Source organism: Corvus brachyrhynchos, unplaced genomic scaffold (assembly GCF_000691975.1).
Source record: "Corvus brachyrhynchos isolate BGI_N302 unplaced genomic scaffold, ASM69197v1 scaffold60, whole genome shotgun sequence".
Lineage (NCBI taxonomy): Eukaryota > Metazoa > Chordata > Aves > Passeriformes > Corvidae > Corvus > Corvus brachyrhynchos.
In genome coordinates, this window is record NW_008236767.1 from 4,088,694 (window position 1) to 4,113,577 (window position 24,884).

Here is a 24,884-nt window from a genome sequence, read left to right on the forward strand (position 1 = left end):
CATCCTGGATTTATGTGATGCAAATTTTGAAATTCTCTTCTAGCTAAATGCAGGACATGTCATGTTTTTATTTTTCAGTCCATTCTGGTTTATCTAAATATGTCTAGTCAAATAAATAACTATCAGCTACTTTATGGTATTTAAATTTGCCTTATTTTCCAAATGAAAATTATTCTCTATCTGGGGAAAGTTGGAATCTGAGACAAGGAATGTTCCTGAAGCCATTAGCATGCATCCTAAATAAAACTGTCCTGTTTTTGCTACAATGAACAGTGAAAAAAGAACGTCCATTAGATGGAAATATTGTCTTTCTAAAACCAGAAGATTTTTATTTCTGCAATGTCTAAGCACTGCAATTCTCAGCAGAAAATTGCACTGGAACAGTGGGCGGTTCCGAATTGCTGGAAACTTTACAATGGCTTTTATGTTTAAACATCGTTTAGCAGCTGTTAAAGGACAGCACAACTCCTGTACTTTATCAGTATAAATGAAGTCTACTGCCAAGAAAAGAATGCATTAAATAATGCAGCGATTATCATCTTGATTTTTTTTTTCTCTTCAGAAGTGAAAAGGACCTCTTAAGCTGTTCTATTTTTCTCCTCCTTATTTCAAATTGACAAAGTAAAACACTAATTAAATTATTTATATCAGAAATCTACTTATGAGGATGACACATTTTGTACACAAAGCAAGAGAAACATCTGACACATCGTATAATGCCAGGTGCAGTTAAGAAAGTATAATATAAGTCGGCAGCTAGAGGCTAAAAAACCCAACAAACTTGCTGCAATATTTCATTATCAATTTTATTTCCTACCATACACCAAATGTACAGCACAGAACACAGTTTTGTTGTTTTGATGTAAGAAATATTAATTGTATGAAGAAACAGTATACAAACTACTCCAAATTAAAAAATGCATACATCATTGCTCTTTACAAAAGGTCTAATTTACAGTATAGCTCATCAATGCATTTAAACACAAAAAAAAAAAGAAAAACAGAAAGAAAAAAAAACAGTGCACATTACAAAACACATCAAGTACAAGGGAGGCAAATAAATACAAACATACTTCACAGAACATCCTGAGCAAACAACCAAACACAGATAAATTAACCTGAAGCCATAGTAAATCATAATAATAAATAGATAGGTCAGTAAGAGATTTTTTTTTACTTAAATAAAATATATGACAAATTTGTTAAAATATTTAGTAAATTAAATTTTAGTCTTTGTAATGTGTGAACTCATTTTGTATGCATTTAACAAGTATAACAAATGTTTGCTTTTTGTGGTTTTAGCAAGAACAATAACTTTAATAGCAAATTTTTGTTTGGTGTTCTCCTATTTATATTAGACAGCACATATGGTAGCTTTTGAAAAATCAATTTAAAAATAAACACAGCTCCTAAGAACACACATTTTCCCCTGTCTAAACTAAGATTGGAGAGTTGAATCAACCCCCCAACAAAAAGCAAGCCCCACCTAATGCAGAACAGTGACCACAGTGCATGAGAGTTGAATCACTTCTGAATAGTACTTTTGTGCAGGAACAGTAATAATATAATTGTATATGTCAAGCCTGTGAATGCCATCATATTCAATCTAAATATAAATGCGGCTAATAAAAATAAACACTTTCATTATAGCACGGAAAAATTAAACACACACTAGATCCATGTATACATTTACACTGAGGCACATATGCACATGAGGTGTGTGTGCATACAAAAAAGGCAGTTCAGCTGGTTGTTTATACCTTTTTCTTAAAAAAAATAAATATAAAAAAAACTTCTGAAACAATGCTTAATTACTTACAATCCCTGAAATAGACATTGCCTCTGTTATAGCAACCGCTAGTTTCTGACGGAGTCAGAAGTTCCACACCCAGGCTAACCGGATACCGAGGCGCACGCCCGCACCTCTGTGCAAGTGCTCATCTGTCCACACCTCCGCCTGTCTGTCTGCTCTGTAGCACTTGGTACCCTACCAGAAGACTGGTGACAAATTCAGTATCAGCCTAGTCTTAGTGAAGAAGGATGGGAGAAACCAGTCACGGTGTTGCTACCGGTCATTCAAAGGGACAAGCGACCACCGTGGTGCCAGAGGGATGTTGTTGCCCTCCAGACCGCTGCCTTCTCAGCTGCCATTTCCTTCAAACCAGTATTAAATGCCATTTCAGGGGAGATGTGTTCGACTCATTATGTACAAAGCCTTCAGCTTGGGATGTGTTTGTGTTTTTTTAAATCCAAATCCATTGCAATACTGGTCACTTGCTTAAAACCTCAACGTCTCATACTAAAAGAGTACCAGTACCTACCTAGTTACCCTTCTTGTTTAAAGATAATTGTCGTTTCCCTCCATGAGCTAACTCTGAACAAAAACTGCAGTGGTAAAATAAATATGAAGTTCTCTTGAAACATTTTAAATAATCATTCTCATAGGCTAAATCACACAGCCAAGTCAAGTGCTTTGCTGATTGCTATATTTCATTATTGCTAACATATTCTTTAACACACTGTTTTCCAGCATACTGTGCTTTTAAGAGCCCAAGTTCCCCACTAGTGGGCACCATTTATCTTCTCATTCCATGCATCTTCACATCTCATGTTACTGCAAACCCATTTCTGATACAAAGCCATTATAAAAAAGCAGGATGTGAGGAAAATAAAACTAGAACCACGGTTCAGTCATTTGTTACTTTCATAGGTTTTTTTTTTTTTCTTCCTGTACAAACCCAGCAAGTTATTTAATTTACAGTATAGCTTTCAGTCTATTTAAAATCCCATTGGAAAATAAATTAATAAACACATTTGTAAAAATATGGCAGGCCGCAAAAATGCTGTTAAAAGATAAAAAAAACAACTCTTTGATTAGAAATAAATAAAAAATATAAAAAATAGTCGCACACACTTTTTACATTCACTTTACAAAAACTGAGTGCAAAAGAAGAAAAAAAAATTGTACTGAAATAAATGCAATATACTAACAGAGTGCATTGCTGTTAATACAAATAGTCTGTTGTGGTTTTATTCTTTTTTTTTTCATGTCAGCTGGGAAAAAATTAGTGCAATGTTGCAATTGTAAATGCAGCATGGCAACCTACACCCCTTAGCAGTACATGAACTCCTAACAGATCCATCTGGAGTTTACTGCTGTTAAGTAATTTCTGTTGCCCAGCAGCTTTCACATCCTACACATGGATGCCCTTCACTGCCTGTTTGATACTTTCCAGCAGAGCTTTGCATTCGGGGGAATAGTCCCGTTCCAGATTGCTGTACATGTCTGTGAGTGTATTTACATATGCTTCGAAATTCTGCTCACTGATTGGCCCCTAAATGGAGACAAAACAGATTATAATTGTAGGAGGTAAAATTAAGGCTGAAAAAACCCAAACACCCAACCCCAAAGCATGTCAAAGGGGCAATATGGCAACTAGGGAGAAGTCATAAACAGGGCAGCCATCCAAATTAATGGAGGGGTTATGGAAATTACAAGAGTTGCATGTCCTGGGAAATCCACACTCTCTCCAAGCAGGAAAAGGAGTTGGAGATATTATGGTTAGTATAACTTTTTTTTTTTTTCTGTTTTATGATCGATTTGGCTCTGGGACTGTGACTGACATTCCCCCTAACTGTCCTTACTTAATCTTCCAGCGGCACTCTTGATGTTTGGAAAGGGGCTTGGAAACACAAGTACCTCTGGATTTGGCCTGTGTTTGAGGGTAAGATGTGAAATTTTTGAGAAGATAGAGCTTGGTTGGCTCCAGAAGAATCATCTGTATGAAACAGGTTAAAGTTTTGATCTGGGAGCTGACTAAATAAGGATTCTCATCAGTGTGAAGTTTTCACTCTTTGTACAGTGTGGGTGTTCAGATAGGGAGGGACGATGGAAAAGCCTGCCTTGCACAGTGTGGTACAGGGCAGAGATACCAGGGCTGGCTCAGTCCTGGGAGGAACTGCACCTACCACCACACAGATGTCATGATCCTGCATCTCTGCAAAGTAAATCAGCCTAAAAGTGCTCTCTGCTAATGCAGCTCCAGTGTTCCTGCTGGTCCCTGAGCCTGCTCATCTGCTTCAAGGGCTGGCAACTCAAAAGAAGGTGTGAAGTTGCTGGCTGTGGTCTTACCATCTGTGGAAGCTGAATGTCAGCGAGACTGGAGATAAGGGCTTGGCTTAAGCCAGCTAACTCCTTCAACAGGCTCTCGTTGTTCTGCTCTATGAGTTTGTTCTCTTCTTCTATTGTTTTCAAGTTGCTCTCCATAGATGTGATCTAAAAACACAGGCAGGTACAAACACAGACAGACAAACCCTTGGCAACATCGTTACTGCAGTTTGAACCCAAAATATCAGCCGGGTGATTAGGAGAGGCCATGATAATCTGAAACTCAGCTATGCTTTTTTTAGGAGAGACATAACTTCTCCACAGAACATTCAGAGCAAAGAAGAGATTGTATTTGCTCTGAAACAATGGACTTTGCTGCTGGTTCATGAGGAAACCTTGTGACAGCAAGGAACTGGAGAGTGCCCCAGAGTGGGAGGAGGGAATTGAGCCTGGAGAGGAAGGTCGGTGTGGAGCTGGGGTGGAGAGTGTGGCCTCAGGGCTGGCGGAGGGAAGGAGAAAGGAGGTTGATGTTTACTTTGCTGTCCTGCTCTTACAGCATCCCTGCTGCTCGGCCACAATAGCGAGGGCACGGGTATTAGCTGCTGTGCTACTTTCCTGCCCTGCTCCTGGGTGAGCTCTGGGCTGGCTGGGATTAGCAACAGGCCTGGCGCTGGAAACAATAAGGGAAAATAGAGTGGAAAGGAAACTGAGAGGATGAGCACACATCACAAAGATGATCTCTGACCAACAGAATGGAAAGGAGGATTTTTAGAGTGAGAGCTCTGGGATATACTGAGCTCTGAAAGCTTAGATGTCAAAAGCAGTGCTGAAAAAACAAAACCAGCAACGGCAGAGTCTGGTTTCCTCCTGCCCCGCTCCTTGTCCCGGGAGCAGCCAGCTCAGTGGGGCAGAGCCAAGGGCTGCCATCCCTGTGCCCTGCTACAGCTCCACAAGGCGTGGATCGGTGCAGTTGTATCCACCATTGCCATGCCCACCCTGTCCTTATTAGTATGCACCTTTTTGCACTACTTAATTGCCTCCTGCTGTGGCCACTTTACTTCCTTCCACACAGCAAAACTCCCCCAGTGTGAGAAACCAGTTTTTGCGTGCCTGCCATCCACTACAACCCCTCCTCTGGAGGGTGTTTGTAGCAGTCTAACGCCTGGCGGGGGTAGATTTAAAGGAGGTAGGAGATTCACATCTTCTGCTGTAGTTCAGTTCGGGCTTTGCTGGTCAAAGTGCCTCCACCAGGGAGAAAGTCTGGGGAGAAGAAATCTGACTGCATGAATTTGGCAATCTCCATGCAAATAGCACAGCGATCACCAGAGAGAAGCAAGTGTCCTGAGACACTGAGCAGAGCCCCCCTGCAGTGCAGTTTGGGCTGGATATCCTCACAGATTGTTTAGATCCAGCACAGGTGGCACAGACTTCTACCTTGTTTAGACCATACACGCAGTGGTTATTGCAAAAACAGCGTGAGTCAGCGCTGCTCATTCCAATGTGGTACAAATACAGGGGGGTATGGTTACACTCAGTTTGGTTTGGATCGGTTTAGATTTATATTCAGTTCACAGATCTCATTTAGGAACTTTTTCCTTTCACTCTTATCCTGAAAATTCTGAGTAAGCTTCTGCCCTTGCTGTTACCCAGTCTGCCCAGGTTAACTTCCAGGTGCATATGGGAGTTTCTGTAGGGATGAAGCCATATAGCTCGCTCCATAGAACCACTAGCAGCATCTTAAAGCCAACTTCATTCTCCAGTATACAAAATACTGACAGAGAATGGCTCTTTTCCATAACTCCTGTCAAAATCCTCTGCTACACAAATTAGCAAAAGGTATACATTCTTTACCAGGTGTTGCCTGGAGGCAAAATTCAAACTGTTTCAATAACTGACAGCGGGTGAGCTAAACTAGGAAGGTTTTCTCAGGTACACATAACAAAGTCAACTCTCATTAAGACTTGGAGTGCGTTAGTAAGAGGAATTATCATCCCTAAAAACTCAGGTCGTATGATCTGCATGGTTTGGTAAACAAATGTTTGGTCAACAAAGGAAAATGCATGTTTTGTTTGGTGAGTATGATTTTTTCTGCTTGCCAAGATTGACTCCAAACTGCCCTGAATCTGTCATTCAGATCTTTAAGACAATACCTGCTGCTTATTTACAGAAAACACAAACAAGAGCTGGAAAAACAAGTGCACAGGAGACTAGCAATTTTTAAACATAGCATTTACATAGCATTTAATTTATTCATCGTGCTTAAACATAAGAAAAGGTTTCACATTTATGGCATACCTGAGTTTGAAGTTTCATCATATCAGCTTCAATTTTAAGATTGGATTCATTCAGTTCTTTTATTTCCTCATCCAAGTGTCTTATTTCTTCATCACTCTCAATACCTGTAAATAGTTGAAAATAACAATATCAGGTTTAAAATGTCCACATGCAAATGGATGTTTGAGTAATAAGCTGTGTTACCTGTTACCTAACCATAGGAAAATAAGCTTTTCATCAAATGATTGATCCTTAAATTGTCTTTTAGTTTGCTTTTACTGTCAAAATTGTTTCCTACTTGTTAAACATCTACATGATCTGAAACATAGATGGGGCTATCTTAGTCCTCATTTTTTCACAATTTCTTTTTTTTCATTGCAACATGCAACTACAAGCTGGAGGGTACAGAAAGGAAAAATTGCCCAGAAAGAGGAAAGTTTATCATAAAACATGAGGGGATATTTACAGTGTTTAGGATTGGGGGATTTTTGGTTTGGTTTGGTTTCAAAAGAAATGTAACAGCAACCCTTCTTTTTCAGTGAACACCCCAGGGCAACGTCTTCACTAGTAAAATTGCTAACTCTAGTAAGTCAATCTGTACCTGTTTCTGATCTTGCAAGAATTTCTGTGGGGGCAAATTCCTGTGCAGAATAATTTCAATAATCACAGCCTTAGTTATATCTGATAAATAGTGAAATTTAAATAACAGGAAAGGGGAAATTGTCAGAAAGCTAACAAGTATTACAGGGAAGGAAAAAAAAAAAGGAATCTAGTGTTTTAGTGTTTTACATTCCAACAAGTTAGACAGCAAAGGAAAAAAGCTTCAGTTCTTTCATGAAAGCCTTGTCCTGAAAAACACTGAGCTGCAGCAGCTGCTGGCAATACGTGTGCCTGTTTCTGCTTAGCGTCACTCTGAGCCCAACTCTGCCTGCAGATTTGGGCCACTTTTGTTGTTACTGCTTTAAAGCCTAGAACTGAGTCTACTGGGGAGCCAGCCTGGGAAATCTGTAAGCAGTAACACAACCGTTTTGCTCAGCAGTTGGAGGCTAAAGACTAAATTTCCTGAATCCAGGCTCAGTGCCCAACTTGCTAAAGCACATTGTATAAGAAGGGAGACTCCTACACATTTCCCCCCTGCAACTCTTTGGTAATTATTGCTTTGCACTTAGGTTAGCAAAACTACACAAGCACTGCAAAGATACTAAACCATGTAGGGTTCAAGTTAGGGAGATGAGTCAATTTCTGCCCACAATATTTCTCCCTCCTTACCTTATTCGTCAGATAGCTAAGTCCTCCTGATCTGGAACTAATAGTTTGTTAATAACAACAATATTGAAAGCATATCCAAATAAAAAAAATAATACTCTGGGACAAGAGCGTACCCTCAATGCTGAGTTATCAAGATGTAAATAAGAATAATTTTATAATCTCTCATGCAAATATTTTTGTTATTCAAGATTTTTTTTGCTAGAGACAACTGAAAGTAGTGAGAATTAATGCCAGAATGGCATGAAGGGGCACAAGTATAAGTGGGAGCTAAGGCCCTTCTATCTGAATAAATGTCATCATCTTTTACAGATCTCCTTACCGCCACTTGCTTTAAGCTTGATAGTCATTAATTCTTCCGAAATTTTGCCCTTTTTTATGGTTTGCGCATTCAGAGGACAACCAGACAGGCTGAAAAGGATAGGAAAAAAAAAACATTAGCACCCACTTGAAAATGGCAACAATCTTTTCAGGCAATATTATCATGCACTTGGACAAACCTCTGTACCTAAGGTCACATCAGTATCTCCATTATAGCATGGCTTCGGGGAATGACATAACTCATAAAGAGCCATTTAGCTGTATATTCCAGCTTGAAAATTGGCACAGAAATCTCAGTCTGTGAGTAAACAACTCTTAAGCATATTTCAAAATAATCAAAATTGCAGTGGTAGCTGCTGTTAAGTTACACGAAGAAGCATTTACAGAACTCTTAAAGTTCAAACATTTATAAACTGTTTTTATCAAGGGATTGTGCTCCAAAGGAGAGGGGAGCATGGTAGTTTAAAATGGCAAGTTTGCCATCCTAAAAAAAATTAATTAATGGGATGATGTCCACAGTGCACAATTATTGTATCACTTTGTTGATACATAATGATCATCAATACAATAATAACTCTGGATATACCCTATAGGCTGTAATAGCTTTTTTGAATGGTTCTATTATATAGTCAGTTTGCTTTTTAACCACTGTTCACATTAAATTACATTTTGCTATTTCAAAGCTTACAATTTCATCAGCTGGTAATTACCTGAGGCAATTTTTATAGCCCACTAAAGGGCTAAGAGGAATTGCACTGTCTTAATACTATCTTTATAAATAACAAAGAAGAAATACCCATATGCTGAAGAACTGGCAGAAGGATTTGTATTTAGGTGTAGCCAAGGAGTGAGGGAAAATTTTGTTCCACAGGAAAATGAATGATGTGTGTGTGTGTGTTTGTGTGTGTGTGTGTGTGTGTGTGTGTAAAAATTTAAAAAAAAAAAGAGAATCCTAACAGACATGGAATTTCCACATAGAAAAAAAAAACCAAAACAACAAAAAAACCCCCAACAAAACCCAAGCTTTTTTTTTTAGCTTAGCTAAATGTTATACAGGGGAAGATGCTAGTTCTTCAGATCTAAATTTCTGCTTTTTACCTCTGCCCAGAGCAGATTGCTAACTGGGAGGTTGTTTGAAAGCCATGAGTTACCTGTTGGGCTTCAAATGTCTTAGGAAAGGATACCAAACCAAGCTATATTTGCTACCACATTTTACCTAATGTGATCTTGAGAGTGACCCAGTTTTATGTAGGACAGGAATCATCTGTACTACGAATTGCAAGCAGCTAAAATACAGTTTATGCTACTTGCTTAATTAGCCACAATTTAAGGGTAGTGTCCTAATATAAAGACTTTTAGATGGGATATAGGGAATAAAATTAGGATAACACTGAACTCTGACGAATTCATTCAAATCACCTTGGACATTCTTGTATTGAAGAAGCCGGTTCAGTGTATTAGGAAGAAAGCAAAGGAGATAGAGAATGCAGACTTAATTACTGTTAAAGACAGAAAACCAAACTTGCCAGATATTAATTCAGATACTGTAATCAGATTATTTGATTATTTTTGATTCAATATGGTCAGATTATAGGAATTTTTTCACAATGATAGATGGTGTTTGTTGTTGTTAGTTATATGTATGACTCCTCTGTAAGGACAATTTTTTTGTAAGATTGTTATAACTTCAAACTTCTTTAATCCATATGAGTGCTGAATGCTTATTGTTTTTTCTTTGTGTGACTTTAGCTGTTTAAATACAAAGTTTATGAATATAACTTTTCCACTAGTAGAAAGATGAAATGAATGACTCTTGGCTGAAACTTTTCTGGTGACATTTCAATGATATTTCTCTTTTCTTTTGAAGATATGCGGATACAACTCCATATTTCCCTAGGAAAGAACTCTATTTAATTTTAAACTGCATAGTCTCTGTGCTAATCTGAACACCTCGGAAAGTCATGCTTCAATAGGAACACAGAAAAAGACATAAAAATTTAAGTCTCTCAAAGTAATTCTGTTTTGTATTACTTTAGCTGCAATGTAAACTGTGTTGTTACTCAAAAAACTTCAGCACAATTTATTCTGACTCTAACCTCACATGTTGCCAATTCAAAGTGAAATGTTAAGGAAAAATGAAAAGAGAAAACACAAAGTTATACCTTCTGTGGGTGACAAAAACATTATTAACATGACCCAGCCCGTTGCAGCCTGGCAAAGGACAGTGTGGCAGCTCTTGTTTGTTCAGTTTCCAGGATAGTGAAGACCCATTGACAGGACTCTCCTTCTGTCTCTTGGCAGCCAAAGGACAACCAGAAGCAGTGCGATGAGAAGTGTATTTACCTGATATGTGACCTTGGCCATCACAGCCTATCACTGGACATCTACAGAAACACAGCAAAAGAACCCTTGTTTTCACTGGAGAGAGCAGGCAAATACAGTCTCAAAAAATTCTGAGAAAATCTTTCCAGCTGCCTTTGCTACTTTGCTTTAATGGAGTAAGACTTGGTCCCTGGTGGCACACTGTACCTGAGCATCCAATTCTTGTCAAGCTGAGTTATGGGGGTTCAGGTGATCTTAAAATAAGGCAATTTAAAATACAGTTGTAGAGACTAAGAAAATAAGACATTCATTTAGATAGTATTTTACCAGAAAAGAAAATTGAAGTTCTATCACAGGCAATGAATCTTCAAGTATATGGAAAGTCAGCATTGCCTCCTTTCTACCTCGGTTTCTGTTATGAAGCAGAGGGTGGGTTCCTGTAACTGGAAAACTTGCATGGAAACCCATGCAAATACTTGCAAAGAAAGCATAGGGAATTTTTTGTGCTGCTCTGTCAGTGTTATGCAGTTTTGCATATATCACTAGCAAGTATTAAGGCAAGTATTGCATTCAGCTAAGTCTTCACTTTTATATTCTGACAGTTATCATTTACAAATTTTAGTGGAATGTGCGTTCTAGCCAGGAATGTAGTGAATCTCTACCGAGTTTCCAGTTTTCATTTTAAGTGAAATTTTCATTCATACGTAAAGACATGAGATTTACAGATACTTAAGTTCTCTGGAACATATTTTGAAGGCGTCGCTCTGATTTAATTATCTGATATGTTTCACCTCAGTCAGTAATAATTTTCCTTCATTTTGCCAAATTTTTCAACCAGGTGGCACTTGCCTAGCACTCTTTAAAATAATTAGAGCGATGCAAGCAGATATAGCAATCCTTCCTCACTGTTTAGTCTCCTAGGTGATGGACTCCACCAACTTCACTAGAAGCAGAAACACTTGGTTTGGTTCCAGCTCTAGGCACTATTCTCATACGGTTCAGATTAACTGGAGCATCTCCCTGAGATTCCTCAAGTCCTGAAACTCTCACAGGCCACTTCCCCCCTCCGCTGGTGGTGGACCCCTGCTTCTTACTCACTTAAGTTCAGGGTCTTCTTTTTCTTCCTTGGTAGGAGTGACTTTGATACCTCCTTTCCTGGCACGAGGACAACCAGACAAGCTGAAAGAAGCACACAGAGTAAGAGCCACCTCTTTCTGCTGCTGCCAGCCGAGAGCCCTGAGCACTGCAGCCCCCTGCGATGGGATGGTTGTTACCTTCTGTGGGATGCATAGTTCCCTGTCACGTGGCCAGAGCCGTCACAGCCAGGTGTTGGGCACCTATGGAATAATACAGGAAGCTTACAAAATACAGCCACAAAGATAGAGAGTGAACAATGTGTACATTCTATATTTTGTCTAGAGTGGAATAAAGAACAGCAGAGCTTTTGTTGACTAACTAAACCTAGCTCTCGTGGGTTTTTTGTTTGGTTTTTTTTTTAAATAAACAGACTCCTTTTTTTGGGAGGGTATTTTTTTTAAATAGCAGAGTTTCAGTAAGGAATGTGAAATATATTGTATATGATGTGTAGATTTAATTAGTTTTTATCAATGTTTGCATTGAGCATTTTTTCCTTGTACAGAATCAACATTACAAAGAGAAGAAAAAAAAGCAGCTTGATATAGATCTATTTGTAAATTTACTATCATGTGTTTGCTTTTTATGATGATGTTTTCAGGTACAGATCTAAAGAAGCACTTTGCCAGTATTTACAGAAGGGGAAATGAAAGCAGAGAAGCAGTTTTACTTTTGGGCATCAGTAGATGATATCCAGAATTTGAATTTAATAATTTGTGTGTTCTAGCACTGTAAGCATACCACAGGACCATCTCTTTCTAGCATGAGATTCAATTGGGTATTCAGCTGAGCAATTGGATTATGCTTATTTCTTATGGTTAAGGGGTATCTCTGTGTATGTGCAACAAACAAGCCTTTTTGGGTATGAACGTTTGATACTGAAACATCTATACAATAAAAAGAAAAAAACCTGCCTATTACTGTGTTTTTTCCAGTGGTCTGGCAGGTTGGGCTTCTTGCTTGCTGTGCCCCAAAAGCCAACTGGAGTCAGTAGGTCTTCCCACTGACTTCTGTGGGGTTTGGAGAAGGACCTTACTGGTAACACCTTCCATCTCAGAAGTACAGAGATTTTTCTTTTTTTTTTTATTTTTCTTTTTAAAAATTATTTTATTTAAGGCTGCTGTATGTTTGTGGGGTGGCTTGGTTTGAGGTTTTTTCAGAGAATATAAACATACCTCAGCACACAAAGCAGCACCAAAACCCATTTGCCTTTAGAAGTTATGCCAGCCTTTTCTATGTTTCTGTATTATACAACACAAAGTTCTTATGCTAAGCAACCCTAAGGGACTTTGAAATGCTATGATTATTACAGAGTATCAGAATTACATAAGGAGTTGTGCCAAATAATGTTGTACTGAACCATTAAGGAAACTTGCATGGTTCAATATGCTCTTAAATTGTTACTGAATCTTTCCTGAGTTAAAGAGATTCGTGATTTAATCTCATCATTTGTAGGCTGTCATGGAAAACACCTACAAATATAATTGTAATAGCACATCTGAGTGTGCAGGTGCATCTCTTCACAGAACATTTAAAACTACTTTTCTGTGAACAATTAATTTGTCAAAAATCTGACTTCTTTTGGACATGAAAAAATTTATGCATTGATTCAGGTAGAATTCAGCAAATAATTTCAAATTAAGAAGGGGGTGACTTTTTTTAAAAAGATAATGTCAAAACACTTCATGATGACACTTTGTGAACAAAATATTTTTGGCAGAACAACTTGCCTCACACTGACAGCAAAGGTAAAGGTGGGGGCTGCAGAGTGCCAGGATATGCTTGGCTGTGTAGAACTAAATGTTGACCTGTCTAAGTGTGGGACAAGGACTGGGCACAATGTCATGTGGAGCAGGCAGCAAGGGCAGATGTCTGGAGAGCGTGAATTCTCAAAAGTAAATCCAGAACACCTGCCAAAAACTATGGCTATTAATTTTAGCTACTTGTTTTATCAGATGATCACAGATGGAAGGGCTCCCTGCATAGACTGGAGGTGGACTTTAATTCAGTAAAATTTGTGTGAGACATTCAGATCTGAAAGTCTGAGAGTTGTGAATATACTTAAAAAGGACACTGAATTAAATTTTAAATCACACCATCTGTATTTACCACTTCTGGCAGCAGACAGATTTCCAACTGCATTGGAGTCCAAGCTATTCTGGAGGTCACTGAAGATTTGAGGCTGAGATATTATCAATAGTAATGAAGTTATAAGATGATATTTCAGGTGGCCGACTGACAAATCAGTAAAAAGCTTCATTAGCAAGACTCTTAATCTTGACCACTGGGTTGGGTTTTCCAGATATTAGTTATATCTTTGTATGGATTGTGAAATTCCAGAACACAAAATAGACCAAAAATCTATTGCCTTGCAGTCAGTAATACTGTGGAATTTCATCAGCTTTTAACTGGTGTTTGGACTGGTGCCCCAGCTTAGGGAGTCATCCTCTATAATGGATTCCTGTGCAGAGCCAACAAAATAAGATTTAAATTGAAGGGCCAGAGGTCTCAGGAGGTCAAATTAAGAGATGTCAACCCTCAGGTGGGTGTAGGTTACAAGTTCTTTTACAGTCCTTCCAAATTTGTTATTCAAACATAAATCTCTCAGCAATTTCACATATAAAATCTTGCAAATGGACATCGAGTACCTCCTATTTTGTCCCTTTCTCCAAGAGGATTACTTTATCTTTAGGAAATGAACTACAACTACATGCAAATTTTAAACACTGAGCTGCAGGTTTAGGAGCACTTCTGGTATATTTGCTCCCTCAAAAGCTCACTGGGGGTGTTGGATATGAACTGTAGTTTAAGCAAACCCAGTATCAGTATCAATGTTTTATGTGGAACTCATGTAGAAAAACTGCTTAAATCTCTCCTAGAAATTGACATTTAACTGCTGCAAAAACTTGTCTAAAGATAGGACTGACCACCTATTCCTCAAAGCTTCTGAATTGTTAGTAAATATCTCTCTAAAGTACACATTTAAAATTCTTTAAGGCTTGATAAGCAAGCTCTTCAATTAAATAGAGTATCAGCCAAAATTACCCTTTTTAGCTTTAAAACCTGAGTCATCATCAAACTTATTATGTTTTAAATTGACCATCTCAGATTGTTCTGAGCAGCAAGAATCCTCATATAGAAATTTTCTTGAATCTGAATCGCAGGCCCACTTTCTGAGCAGATCTTCCTTATTTCCAAACTGTGGATCACATGGAAGCCTTGTATCTTTGCTGGCATAGAGTTTCATAATTAAAGCCAAAATCTTATCTTGATTCTGGCAAATTAAACACGAATAACATTTGGAAAAAATACACAGCTTTTTCATATTCATGCCTAACTACATGAGGGTACTTTCCTGGCCTGATTCTATGAGCGTTTATGCCCTCTGTTCACACAGCAATACTAAAATTAACTATTGATATGACTACACCAGCACAAGCATGATTGCAGCATTTTGGCATAAGGTTTAATTTAGGCAGAAGCAGAGTTTTGTTCAAATATCACCTGATCTATGTTTGCAGGAACCTAAATTAAGGTGGTACATTTGTGGAAAATAATTTTATTTAGCCCTTTTTTCTTTTGCGAATTGTCTGTGAACAGATTTTGATTTTTGCTCTTTTTCTAGTTAATTGAAATTAAATGCTAACTGCGTTATGCAACATATTTCTGTCTGTGAAATGTCCATGAACCTTGACTTTGTCTTTCACAACTCACTTATTATACATGGCATACAGTGTGCAGTTTGTCATTTAAGTCATATGCTGTTGCTCCTCTTTCCTTATGGCATGACCAAAACTCTAGAAGCTTTAGTGGAAAAATAACCATATTGGTATGCAAATTTACTTATTCACACATGAATGGGGCGGGGGGGTGATGCATGAGGAGCAACTATTCAAAATATTTGTGTGAGTGTCTTTGTATGGCAGAAAGCCAATAAAAGCAGGGACAAATATATATGACTCAGCAAATGATTTCAAATTTGTCAGCATTTTTGCAAGTCAGTTCCTTGCTAACCATTCCACTCTTTTAAAACCAATTAAACCTACATTTTATACCTTTGAGGATCAGGGATGTCAAAACATGAAGCATTGTGCCAGTGTGCCAGTTTACCTACTGGCTTTGTGAACTGCTTTGGACAGCTGCCTAAATAAATGGTCTTTCTTTGTCATTTTGCTGCATCTCCTGTACATTCAACTTCATAGCTACCATCAGTTCAGCATTTCAATTATAATTTAAGTTGTAAGGGTAGAGAATAAGACCACTAACATTTGATCTGGGGAAGCCAAACGCTGAGCCAAGTCTAAATGTAGTCACTTCTGCTATTAATACCATTAGGAAAGGAAAATAGAGCCATCATCAGACTTTATTTTCTTCTATCTGGTCTAGGGATGAACCTAAAGGACAGAAAGGACAGTCACGGGGTTCTCCCCTTTTTACATGCATTCATGAGTTTTTCCAAGCCATCTATTATGGGATCCAATTTACAAGTTGCAGAGGGAAAGCTATGAAAGAACTCTAATTATCCTTTCCTTTTCCCCACATCCTTATTGACAAAGCCAATTCAATAACTAGATGACTGGTTGCCAGTGCCTCTCTTGACTACAGATTTTTGAAATATTCATATGTCCCTATACATCTGTCTATATAGCAGAGCTGCACAGTCCTTTTGTAAGTGACATTTCATGGTGAGAATTATGCCAGCACAAAATCATATGACTTGATGTCTGCTTCAGTGACATTAAACTCATAGTATAGGGTAGTGAGTAATAAAAAATGATTTGCAGGTATTCTGGTCTCATTTTTAGATTTATTCTAACTAGATTTATTTCTAACTAAATAATTCCAATTAATTCTATCTGGATCAGTTATTTGCCAGATCAGTCTTATGTATTAGATATTTTCTATTCCTATCTGATTCAGAAATACTGAGGAAACTGCATCTTTCCTAGTGTTTACAATTTTTCCCCCTAAGTCCTGATTAATTAATGAAAATGAAGGGGTTAATTAATTAATGAAGAATGAAGAAAGACAAATGGAGAAAAGTAAACTTTATTTCACTCAAAAGCTTTCAAACCAATTCACTTCACTTTTCAGACAAAGGTTTGATACCACTCAGAGCAATTCAAATTTACAATTTCAATAACGCAGGGAACATGTTTGTCGAAGACAAAAAACAATAATATTTGTGCTATTGTTAATACTTACTTGAGCTCCTGAGAGTTAGCAGCCATAAGGGATTTTAATGTCTTGTCAGCTAATGGGCACCCAGAAACACTGAAAAGAAAATCTGATGTGAAATACTTTACTAAACCAAGGCAATTATTTTTATCAATACAACAACATACAGACAATCTATGACTTATACCAGTTAAAATTATACCTTCAAATATTTGTTCTTGGCAAAGAAGGAGCAGCCAATATAAGGCTGTGGTTCTTAAGTCAATTAAAAATATATATAGTTAGGGGCAAATGTTTTTCCCTGTAAAGCTTTGCTAGGGCGGGGCAGTGGTGCACAGAATCCATCCGTTATGTTTCATATATGAAGGACAGCTAGAGGATCTGGTCCACACGGCTGATAGAAGGCAGAAAACACTTCCATCCTGCTCCCAAGGGAAAAGCAGGAAAATATTGTTTCAGCCCCTAGGTTGGCTATTTTGAGGAAAATATTTAACATCCTCAGGTTGTAATGGCACATCTATGAATTTTAAAGCCATTCATAGAGATATTCAGGAACCTTATTCCTAATCACATGCAGCAGCATCTGTATAGAGACTGCTTGTACACTCAGGGAAATGCAAACTTTACTAAATGACTTATCTGCAGGTCTCAGCTGAGAAGTGCAGCTACATTAATAAGCATATGCTGCTTAACTCTGCATCAGCATATAAAGTCCAGACCTTCACAAAAATACCAAAAGCAGGAAAAACAGCCACATTTCTCTGTGGATTATTTTCTGCAAAGTGCTTTTGAATATTTACCCATGGTTATTATAAAAAGGTTCAAAGATGACAAGAGCTAAAAGTAGCTCTATTTCCTGTTTTAGGCTTCCTGTTGTTTCTTACCTGCGGTGTGAGGCATAGTTTCCTGTTACATGACCACTACCATCACATCCTGGAGTTGGACAGCTATGCAAAGAAGAAGCAATGAGCAATTAGAGTACATGTAATTTACCACATAGCTTACCATACCCTGCAGTGAATTATGTAATGATCTTTAGGGCAATCACATTCATCATTACACATTTCAACATTGTCACGACGCTGCAGAAAACTAGAAAAACTTCACTTCTGTTTTTTAATGATTACTTGAAGCAGAGATGGAAAGAATTTCTCCTATTTCCACAACACAAGTAATTCAAAACCTTATTTTTTTATCTATGTAAGGTTACCTTTGCATAGGTATTTTAGTTATGAAGTGGGTTCTTAAAAAGACTGTTTCTTTGTCAGTACAAAATTTTGACAGCAATTCTTAAATGTTAGAGCTGAAGTTTCTGACATGACCTCCAGTATAACATGGGCAAGAGAACAGTAATATTCAAAATAATTCTTTTCCCTTCTGACTAGATTAAGGCACTGTCCTTTAGAAATACCTCCAATCTTTATTTACTGATACGAGTGAGAAAGGTGTTAGGGTTGCTTGCGGCACAGAAAGCACTTCAATGTCACACAGCTGAAGTTCAGAAAGAGCACAGAACTTTCTCAAGATGTTTTCCAGCTGAACTGAGAAGTGATTCCAAGGTGGTTGTTGTGGTTTAGGAATGGTACTCTCCAAGTGAGTGTTCCCACCAAGACTCTCCAAACCATAGGCCTCTTTCTCACCCTCCCTTCCTCCTTTCTCTGCGGTAGGTTGGAGAGGAGAATTGGAGGCACAAAGGTGAAAATCACATCTTGAGATAAGAACAATTTACTGGAAACAGCAATGAGATAACAAAATGGTAACAGCAAAAATATCCGTAAGAGGGTGTACAGGATAGGCACATGATTGCTCAGAACCAGTGCTGCGCTACCCTGGCTCGGTACTGGCGTTACCCAACTGCTCCCTTTGCCAAGCTTACTCAACTGGGAGGAAAACCTTCTCCCTGGGTGAGGTTCCAGGTCCCAGCCATGCCACCTCCTGGCTACTGCAAAAATTAACCCTGTCCTGGCTGGAACCAAGAGAATGGTGTACATTTAACAGAACACATAAACTCATTTAAATCATGGAGGTATGCTCAGCCTGGAGATGTTATAACTTCTCTTTTTCCTCAACCCTTCTTCAGTTGTAAAGCTGAACTCATTTATCAAACTGGGATACAATCCTCTCCAAAAGGGCGAAGATACCAAGAAATGCAACTTGTGCATGGAGAGGGAGGTGGATTAAATATTCCTTTGTACAGTACCTTAAAACACTCTTAACACCAGTGCTGCAGAGTTGCCTAATAAAGAACTGTTTTTCTTTCACTGGGAATATGGATAAAAAGGGCAAGCAGATGCTGTACAAAAACTGTTATCTAGTGTTCCATGCTAATGAAAAAGGGGTGCCTGAGATGCTCACCTGGCTATTTTCTCTGACCTGGCAGAGTGCTAGGAAGTTTTTCAAATCTGTAAAAAAGCCTTAGGAAGACATCAGCTTCATTTTCACAGCCCATTTCAACCTGAGTGATGCTGTTAAGGGCATCAGAATTAACATGGAAAATGGAAAGCACATGCTAGAAGGTGGTATTCATACAGTTCTTCACTGTAGCTGCACTAACCACGTTCAAAAATTTTTCTCTGCAAGTGCTTATGTCATTTTAAAAGCTTCCTCATGATGGAGCCAACTGTACTGAATTGTTCAGTACAATTTCTGAGCTCAGTGGGATCACAGGAATGTAGTCTGATCCCTACATTGCCTATGGATTCTTCTGATAAATTAAAACTATTCCTTATTTAATTTTCAGCACAACTACATTTTAGATACCTATCTCTGCTCACTGTTTGAACATAATAGAGTACAACCACTGTAAGCTCATCATTGCCCTAGTAAATACTCTGGTGTTATTATTTAGGAGAGTGGAAAAGTATTTTACAGGCATCTCAAAACAGGTCAGTATGACAAAGGAATAAATATTATAAAAGAAAAGCCATTAGTCTTCAGAAAATAAAGTCTCAGTGATTTTGTATGCATTTGTTTTAGAAGAAGAGGCAAAACAACCTGACCTGTAGCAATTTAGGTCATGAACTACAACTGCAGATATAATGTGGTGAGTAGGCAACATGCAGACTGCATGACATGAGGGGAAAGAATCACTCTTCATAGCAGCTTGCCCCAGGGAAATGTAAATTCTAGAGACAGAGGCAGCTGTAACTGCTTCAGTGCCACCGAGTCTGGAGAGCAGGACACAAGTTGGTGGGATGTGACTCGTTTATTTATGGGTGAGCATGCAGTGATATGTTATGGCCTATCATCACTCAGTGATACAGACCATGCTTGTTCAGAGAGACCTGCTCTGGTTTGGGACAAAAAGAAAAGTGCCATAAATGATTGCTGAGTCCTAGTTGAGTATTTCAGTGAAAACTCTGTGTTGATATCAAAATGATGTTGATGTGAACCTATAAGGAACTTTGGGAAGAACCTAGATGAGATTTTTAAAAAGTGACTTGTGCTATGAGCTGCTTGGGACAAATTTATTGAACAATTCTAAACTGAAACAAGCTGTTGTATGCAGACAGATTTAACAGAATGTATTTGCAGTTCTAGATAGTAAAGTTTTGGATCTTAAGACAGAGCAGGTGCATCTCAGTACTTCAGAAAAGAGAGTATTAGCCTATACTCTCAGAGCATGAATTTGTACAGCCACTGGGTTTTCTGCAGGACTGAATAACTGATTCTGCTTGGAAGGAAGCAGATGAAGGACTTAAACATATTTCCTACAGGTTGGAAAACCCCGTGGCACTTTCTGTCTTGTATTTTGTCTTTTTATGAACTCTGCATGTTTTCTGTCTGAGAAATCCTGACTGCTTCTGCACAAGCTCTAAGCAATGGATCTATAATGACGATTGTTCAATTAAAGCTTATTTAATTATGTAAGCATTATCAGAGCCAATCTGTAGCATGTAATGAAACTGTGTTTTGTAGAAGGAGATGTTGCCCGCTTGATACCTATCTATCTGAGGAATAAGGAGTGGCACCCAGTAGCACCCATTTAGTCATTGACCTATCCAGACCCCCAGGCATACCCTGGCTTGATGCAGCTCCAAACCTCATGTCTACGTACCCACAATGTGGAACTAACCACGTGCAGTAAATTGTGCAAGTCTCCCTGCTCAGCTCCTGCAAATCTACTTCAAACCAGAACTCAGAACAGCAGCACAGTCAGTCTTTACCAGGGCAAAGGAAAATGCAGCATTTTTTGTGACTCACGTGATGAGTTCCTTTTTGAGATCTCTTGAATGAAGTTTGGGTTTAGGACTCGGTATGGAGACATCTCCTGGATACTTCTTTTCCTCCATGTTTTCTGGAGAGCTCACTGTATCTTTCTGAAATATTAGATGAGAACATGACAAAAGGTTTCTCTCTTCAAGTCCTCCCACACATTCAAGAAATAATTTGCCATGGCAAGAAGAGAACCTCTTGTAAAACTTTAAAAAAAAAAAAGGAGAAAGAAATTAAAAAGATATGATGGAGAGAAATTAAGAAAGTTTAGTACATCATAGTTTCAGGTTCTTACAGGTAGCCTTTTAAAAATGTTGTGTAAATGTTTCTGAAGACAGATGCTAGTTTAAGCCATATATAGGAGAAATTTGGGGTTGTTTTATAAGATGATGATAAAGACCAAAGAAAAGTACACAGAGAAAATAAAAGTGGCTGTTGGGAGAGCCAAACCAGACTTCAGCAATTATGTTCTTTTTATTTTCTGTGTAAGTACGTTGCTGACTTTTGAACACAGTTGAAGTGGTGACTATTGCAATCGTAAATTATAAAATTGCAATCATAAATGTAAAAAAGTACTATTTTGCATAAGCAAATGTAAATGCAAAGCTTTTTAAGTCTGTGGAATGGAATGTCTTGTTATCTTATTCAAAGAGCAGATTCTTGCTAAAATAAAAATCATAAAGAAAAAAATGACTTTGAAGTTTTCTTAAGAGCAGGCTACTGAGGGTAGTTCTTGATTTCTACCATTTGTAGATCAAAATCGTCACTTCTACCATGCTGTTTGGATGGATGGTATGAATCATGAGCATTCACTCCCTTGGGAAGGCATTTTGGAAACTTGGAGTCCTGGAAGGAAAGTACATTTTTGTTATCTGAAAAATCTTTGATCACTTCAGGGTAGCTTGGTTTATATTGTTTTGAGGCTTAATACCTTCAATTATTATTACCTTTATGAAAGATAAGTATTTTCTTTTTGAAGGGATGCTCTGTAGCTATTTTATCATTCGAGAATCCTCCAAAGCTTATAGCATCAATTATCAAACCTCTATTAATCGCTTCTTGGACTTCATGTTGGTTGTGTGATTCCATTCCAACACGCAGGTATTTCCCAGGGATTACCATCTGTAGGAGCAGAAACTGCTGCCTGTGGTTGAGAGGGGAAGGTCCCAGCCTCTGCTAAACGCACGGGGCTGGTGCCATGGATGCTCTGGGCTTGTGCAGCTCACAGACGTGCCAGGACAGAGGAGCAGGGATGTCTGCAGAGCTGTTAACACCGAGTGCAGGGCTGAGTTGAATCTGGACTGAAAATGGAGTTTCTGCCTCCTGGGTCTTGTAAGCTCTGCAGGGGTGTTTCTTCTGATAAAGCTTCCATATGGTCCTCAATTCTGGCAGCTCATCTTCGGCTGTTTGGAGGCTGGATCCTCAATATGACTCCTTCTGCTTTCTGCAACTGGCTACCTACTGCCTACTGTAACTCACTCTACACATACATATCGAAACGATGCCATAGTATTGCTGTATCAATTACTACTGATTTTTGCAACCACATTTGTGGGGTTAATTTGTTTGGGAATAATCTAATCTGCTACAAATATAGAAAGCAAAAATACATATATTCAGCTTTACTAAACATTCTTTCACAGTAATTACTGAGTAATTATTTTAAATAAATAGGAAAACTCTCATATATTTCAGGCTTTGGGAATTATATTTCTGAAGGAGAACTTCAGATAAGGAGCAACAGAGGAAATTAGCAACTACAAAAGGTCTTGATAAAATATTAGTACAGAAATAATAAATGAATGAAAGTCCTCTAAACATGGAAACTAAAATGCTGAAAATACAAAAGTGGAAAAATGGATGTCAGCTTTGTTCAAGAATCAAGAAACTTCAAAGACACTTTTCCAAAGTTGGGTTAAGTCTAGGTCCCAGTGGCGTATGGGGGTGATTTTGCCACTCAAAGCTGCAGAATGGGGATTTGAATTCCTGACTACTTCTGTCCACGGGTTCTGACCTACCTTTCTTAGCATCACATGCAAGCAGGGATCATCACTGTTATAAGTCACTGTAAAATTGAAAGCTCCTCAAAGAAACAACAAAATGGTAATGCCCTGTTACCATTATTACCAACCTGTTAACCTGTTGCCAGCTGGAAGGGGTCAGATGTCAAAATAACTTCAAAAAACACAGATGAAATGGTTTCCACTTAATCTAATGGAGGGTAAAGAAGGCTGGTTTAACAGTTTCCTGTCTAACAACTAACTGCCAGGCTACATCTGCATCACTGAGCTGATGTGTGTTTCTAAAAATTTAAAGCATGCCTTGCCTGGATCCCATGTATCTCAACCAGGCATACATCAGCCTCTTCCACTTCTTCTGAGAGCAGCCTGGAGTAGGGGGTGGTGAAAAGAACCCTCTAGATCTCCACTGTGATCCTGATCTGGGTCATGTACCTGAGAATTTAACCTGCAGCACACCAGAGTAGCCATAACTGTTTGTGCTGCAGGATATGTTAATGTTTCCAATATGTGCAACTTGTGTTCTTTGTTTTAAATTAAAGATATCTCCTGATCTTTTGCTGATGATGGATCAGAAACTTGTGTGTGTGTGTGCATGTGTGTGTGAGTTATTCATCATGTCACTGTGTGATACCTGCTGCACGGAGCAGACTGATGGAGAATTAAGTATATCAAGGCTTGACAAAATGCTACAGTATTGCAGTTCACAGTTTCATTTCACTGAGTCATTTAATAAGATTTCATGATGAAGACTGACACAAGTACACCTACAGCCACCAGTATAACTGATACTAGAGGGTTTAGAATTGCAGTATTTTCATTTTCTGTCTTTAACTAATTAGGTTTTTTTCAAATCTTAATGGTGAATTTCCTGAATTGAGATATTAAGATTTGTAATTTTTTTAAGTAAAGCTATACACACATAAATATACAGAAACATCAACAATTTTATACAGGATTTTTCCTAGCTATCCTTTAGTATGTTTCCCAGGACTGAGTGAGATATATAGACTTTAAACTGGTGACTTCTTCATCATCATCTTAGTTCCTTGAGAAACACTTGGTTTTATTCAAGCAGCATAAAATCTTCAGATGTGTAGAAGCTGCAAAAGCAGGACAGTGCAAAGGAAATGTAGGCAAAGGAATACTGAAACTCTGCCCTTCTAGAACCTCACGTCACTACACATGGTGCAAAAAGGGTTGTGTCTGTCTGAAACACAGAAGGTCAGAAATAAAGAACAAATACTTTTTGATACCCTGCACTTAAGACTGAGAGTAGAGCATCATGTCTTGGCTTGTGTCCTTCTCCAGCTATTTATCTTTAGAAGGAGAGCTAATCCTCTGGGAAAACACCTTTAGCACTTCTCCCTTTCTGGTATGTGTGGTGATGATCATTACAGCTAGTCAAGCCCAACTGTATGTATAGTTTTTCCTTTTTTGTTTGAATGGATTTATAGTTAAATGCTATTAAAAATCTGAAGAATTTTAGACTAAAAGAAAAATCAGAACCAGCCCAAGTGGTCCAAGCACTACTATTTCCTGCAAAGAGCATGTGTGTATTCATGCATGCCCACTACAGAAAGCAAGCAAGCAGTGATACCCCATTAATGTACAGATGGAAGTTTATATTGATTTCAGCAAAGACCAGAACATAATGGTAACATGAATAACAGATAATAGCATCTGGCACTTTTAACATTTTTAAGCCCTGAAATCTTTGGAGAACTGACAGTTGAACTAACTGACAGCTCTAGTTATTTCTCAGCGCTTTCCTTTTGGAGAGATTTTGAGCTTTTTCCAAATGCAGATTTTTTTTTTTTAAGGGGGCATCTGGACAGGCTATTTTGCTGAGAGAGAGAGACACAATATTTTCTGGAAATTACCACCAAAATTAAGCAACTGTTGTGCATATGAACCAGATAACAATGAATTAGAAATAGATATAATCAGTCATTTTCTTTGCATAGGGATAACTGCCAATCTTTGATTTTGAAAACAGAGCCTCTGGCCCTGACATCACTGGACATATCAAGGCTCCCTGGGATGGC

The 24,884-nt window shown here is 38.2% G+C and overlaps 1 protein-coding gene across 6 annotated transcripts in view; it reads right to left on the reverse strand.

Annotated features, from left to right (window-relative positions):
* Positions 1 to 785: 785 nt before the first annotated feature.
* ST18 (ST18, C2H2C-type zinc finger) overlaps positions 786 to 24,884 on the reverse strand; it is a 169,304-nt gene continuing 145,205 nt past the window's right edge. For 4 of the 6 annotated variants that reach the window (XM_017727446.1, XM_017727445.1, XM_017727450.1 and 1 more), the window contains 10 exons: positions 20,807 to 21,024; positions 17,488 to 17,550; positions 16,631 to 16,699; positions 11,566 to 11,628; positions 11,390 to 11,470; positions 10,132 to 10,353; positions 7,971 to 8,059; positions 6,404 to 6,507; positions 4,133 to 4,276; positions 786 to 3,335 (listed from right to left, as the gene is read on the reverse strand). In XM_017727446.1, the coding sequence (XP_017582935.1) occupies positions 3,195 to 3,335; positions 4,133 to 4,276; positions 6,404 to 6,507; positions 7,971 to 8,059; positions 10,132 to 10,353; positions 11,390 to 11,470; positions 11,566 to 11,628; positions 16,631 to 16,699; positions 17,488 to 17,550; positions 20,807 to 21,024 (1,194 nt within the window). In that variant the 3' untranslated portion in view covers positions 786 to 3,194. The remainder of the gene's footprint in view (positions 3,336 to 4,132; positions 4,277 to 6,403; positions 6,508 to 7,970; positions 8,060 to 10,131; positions 10,354 to 11,389; positions 11,471 to 11,565; positions 11,629 to 16,630; positions 16,700 to 17,487; positions 17,551 to 20,806; positions 21,025 to 24,884) is intronic. The other 2 variants (XM_017727447.1, XM_017727448.1) reach the window with 2 other exon arrangements.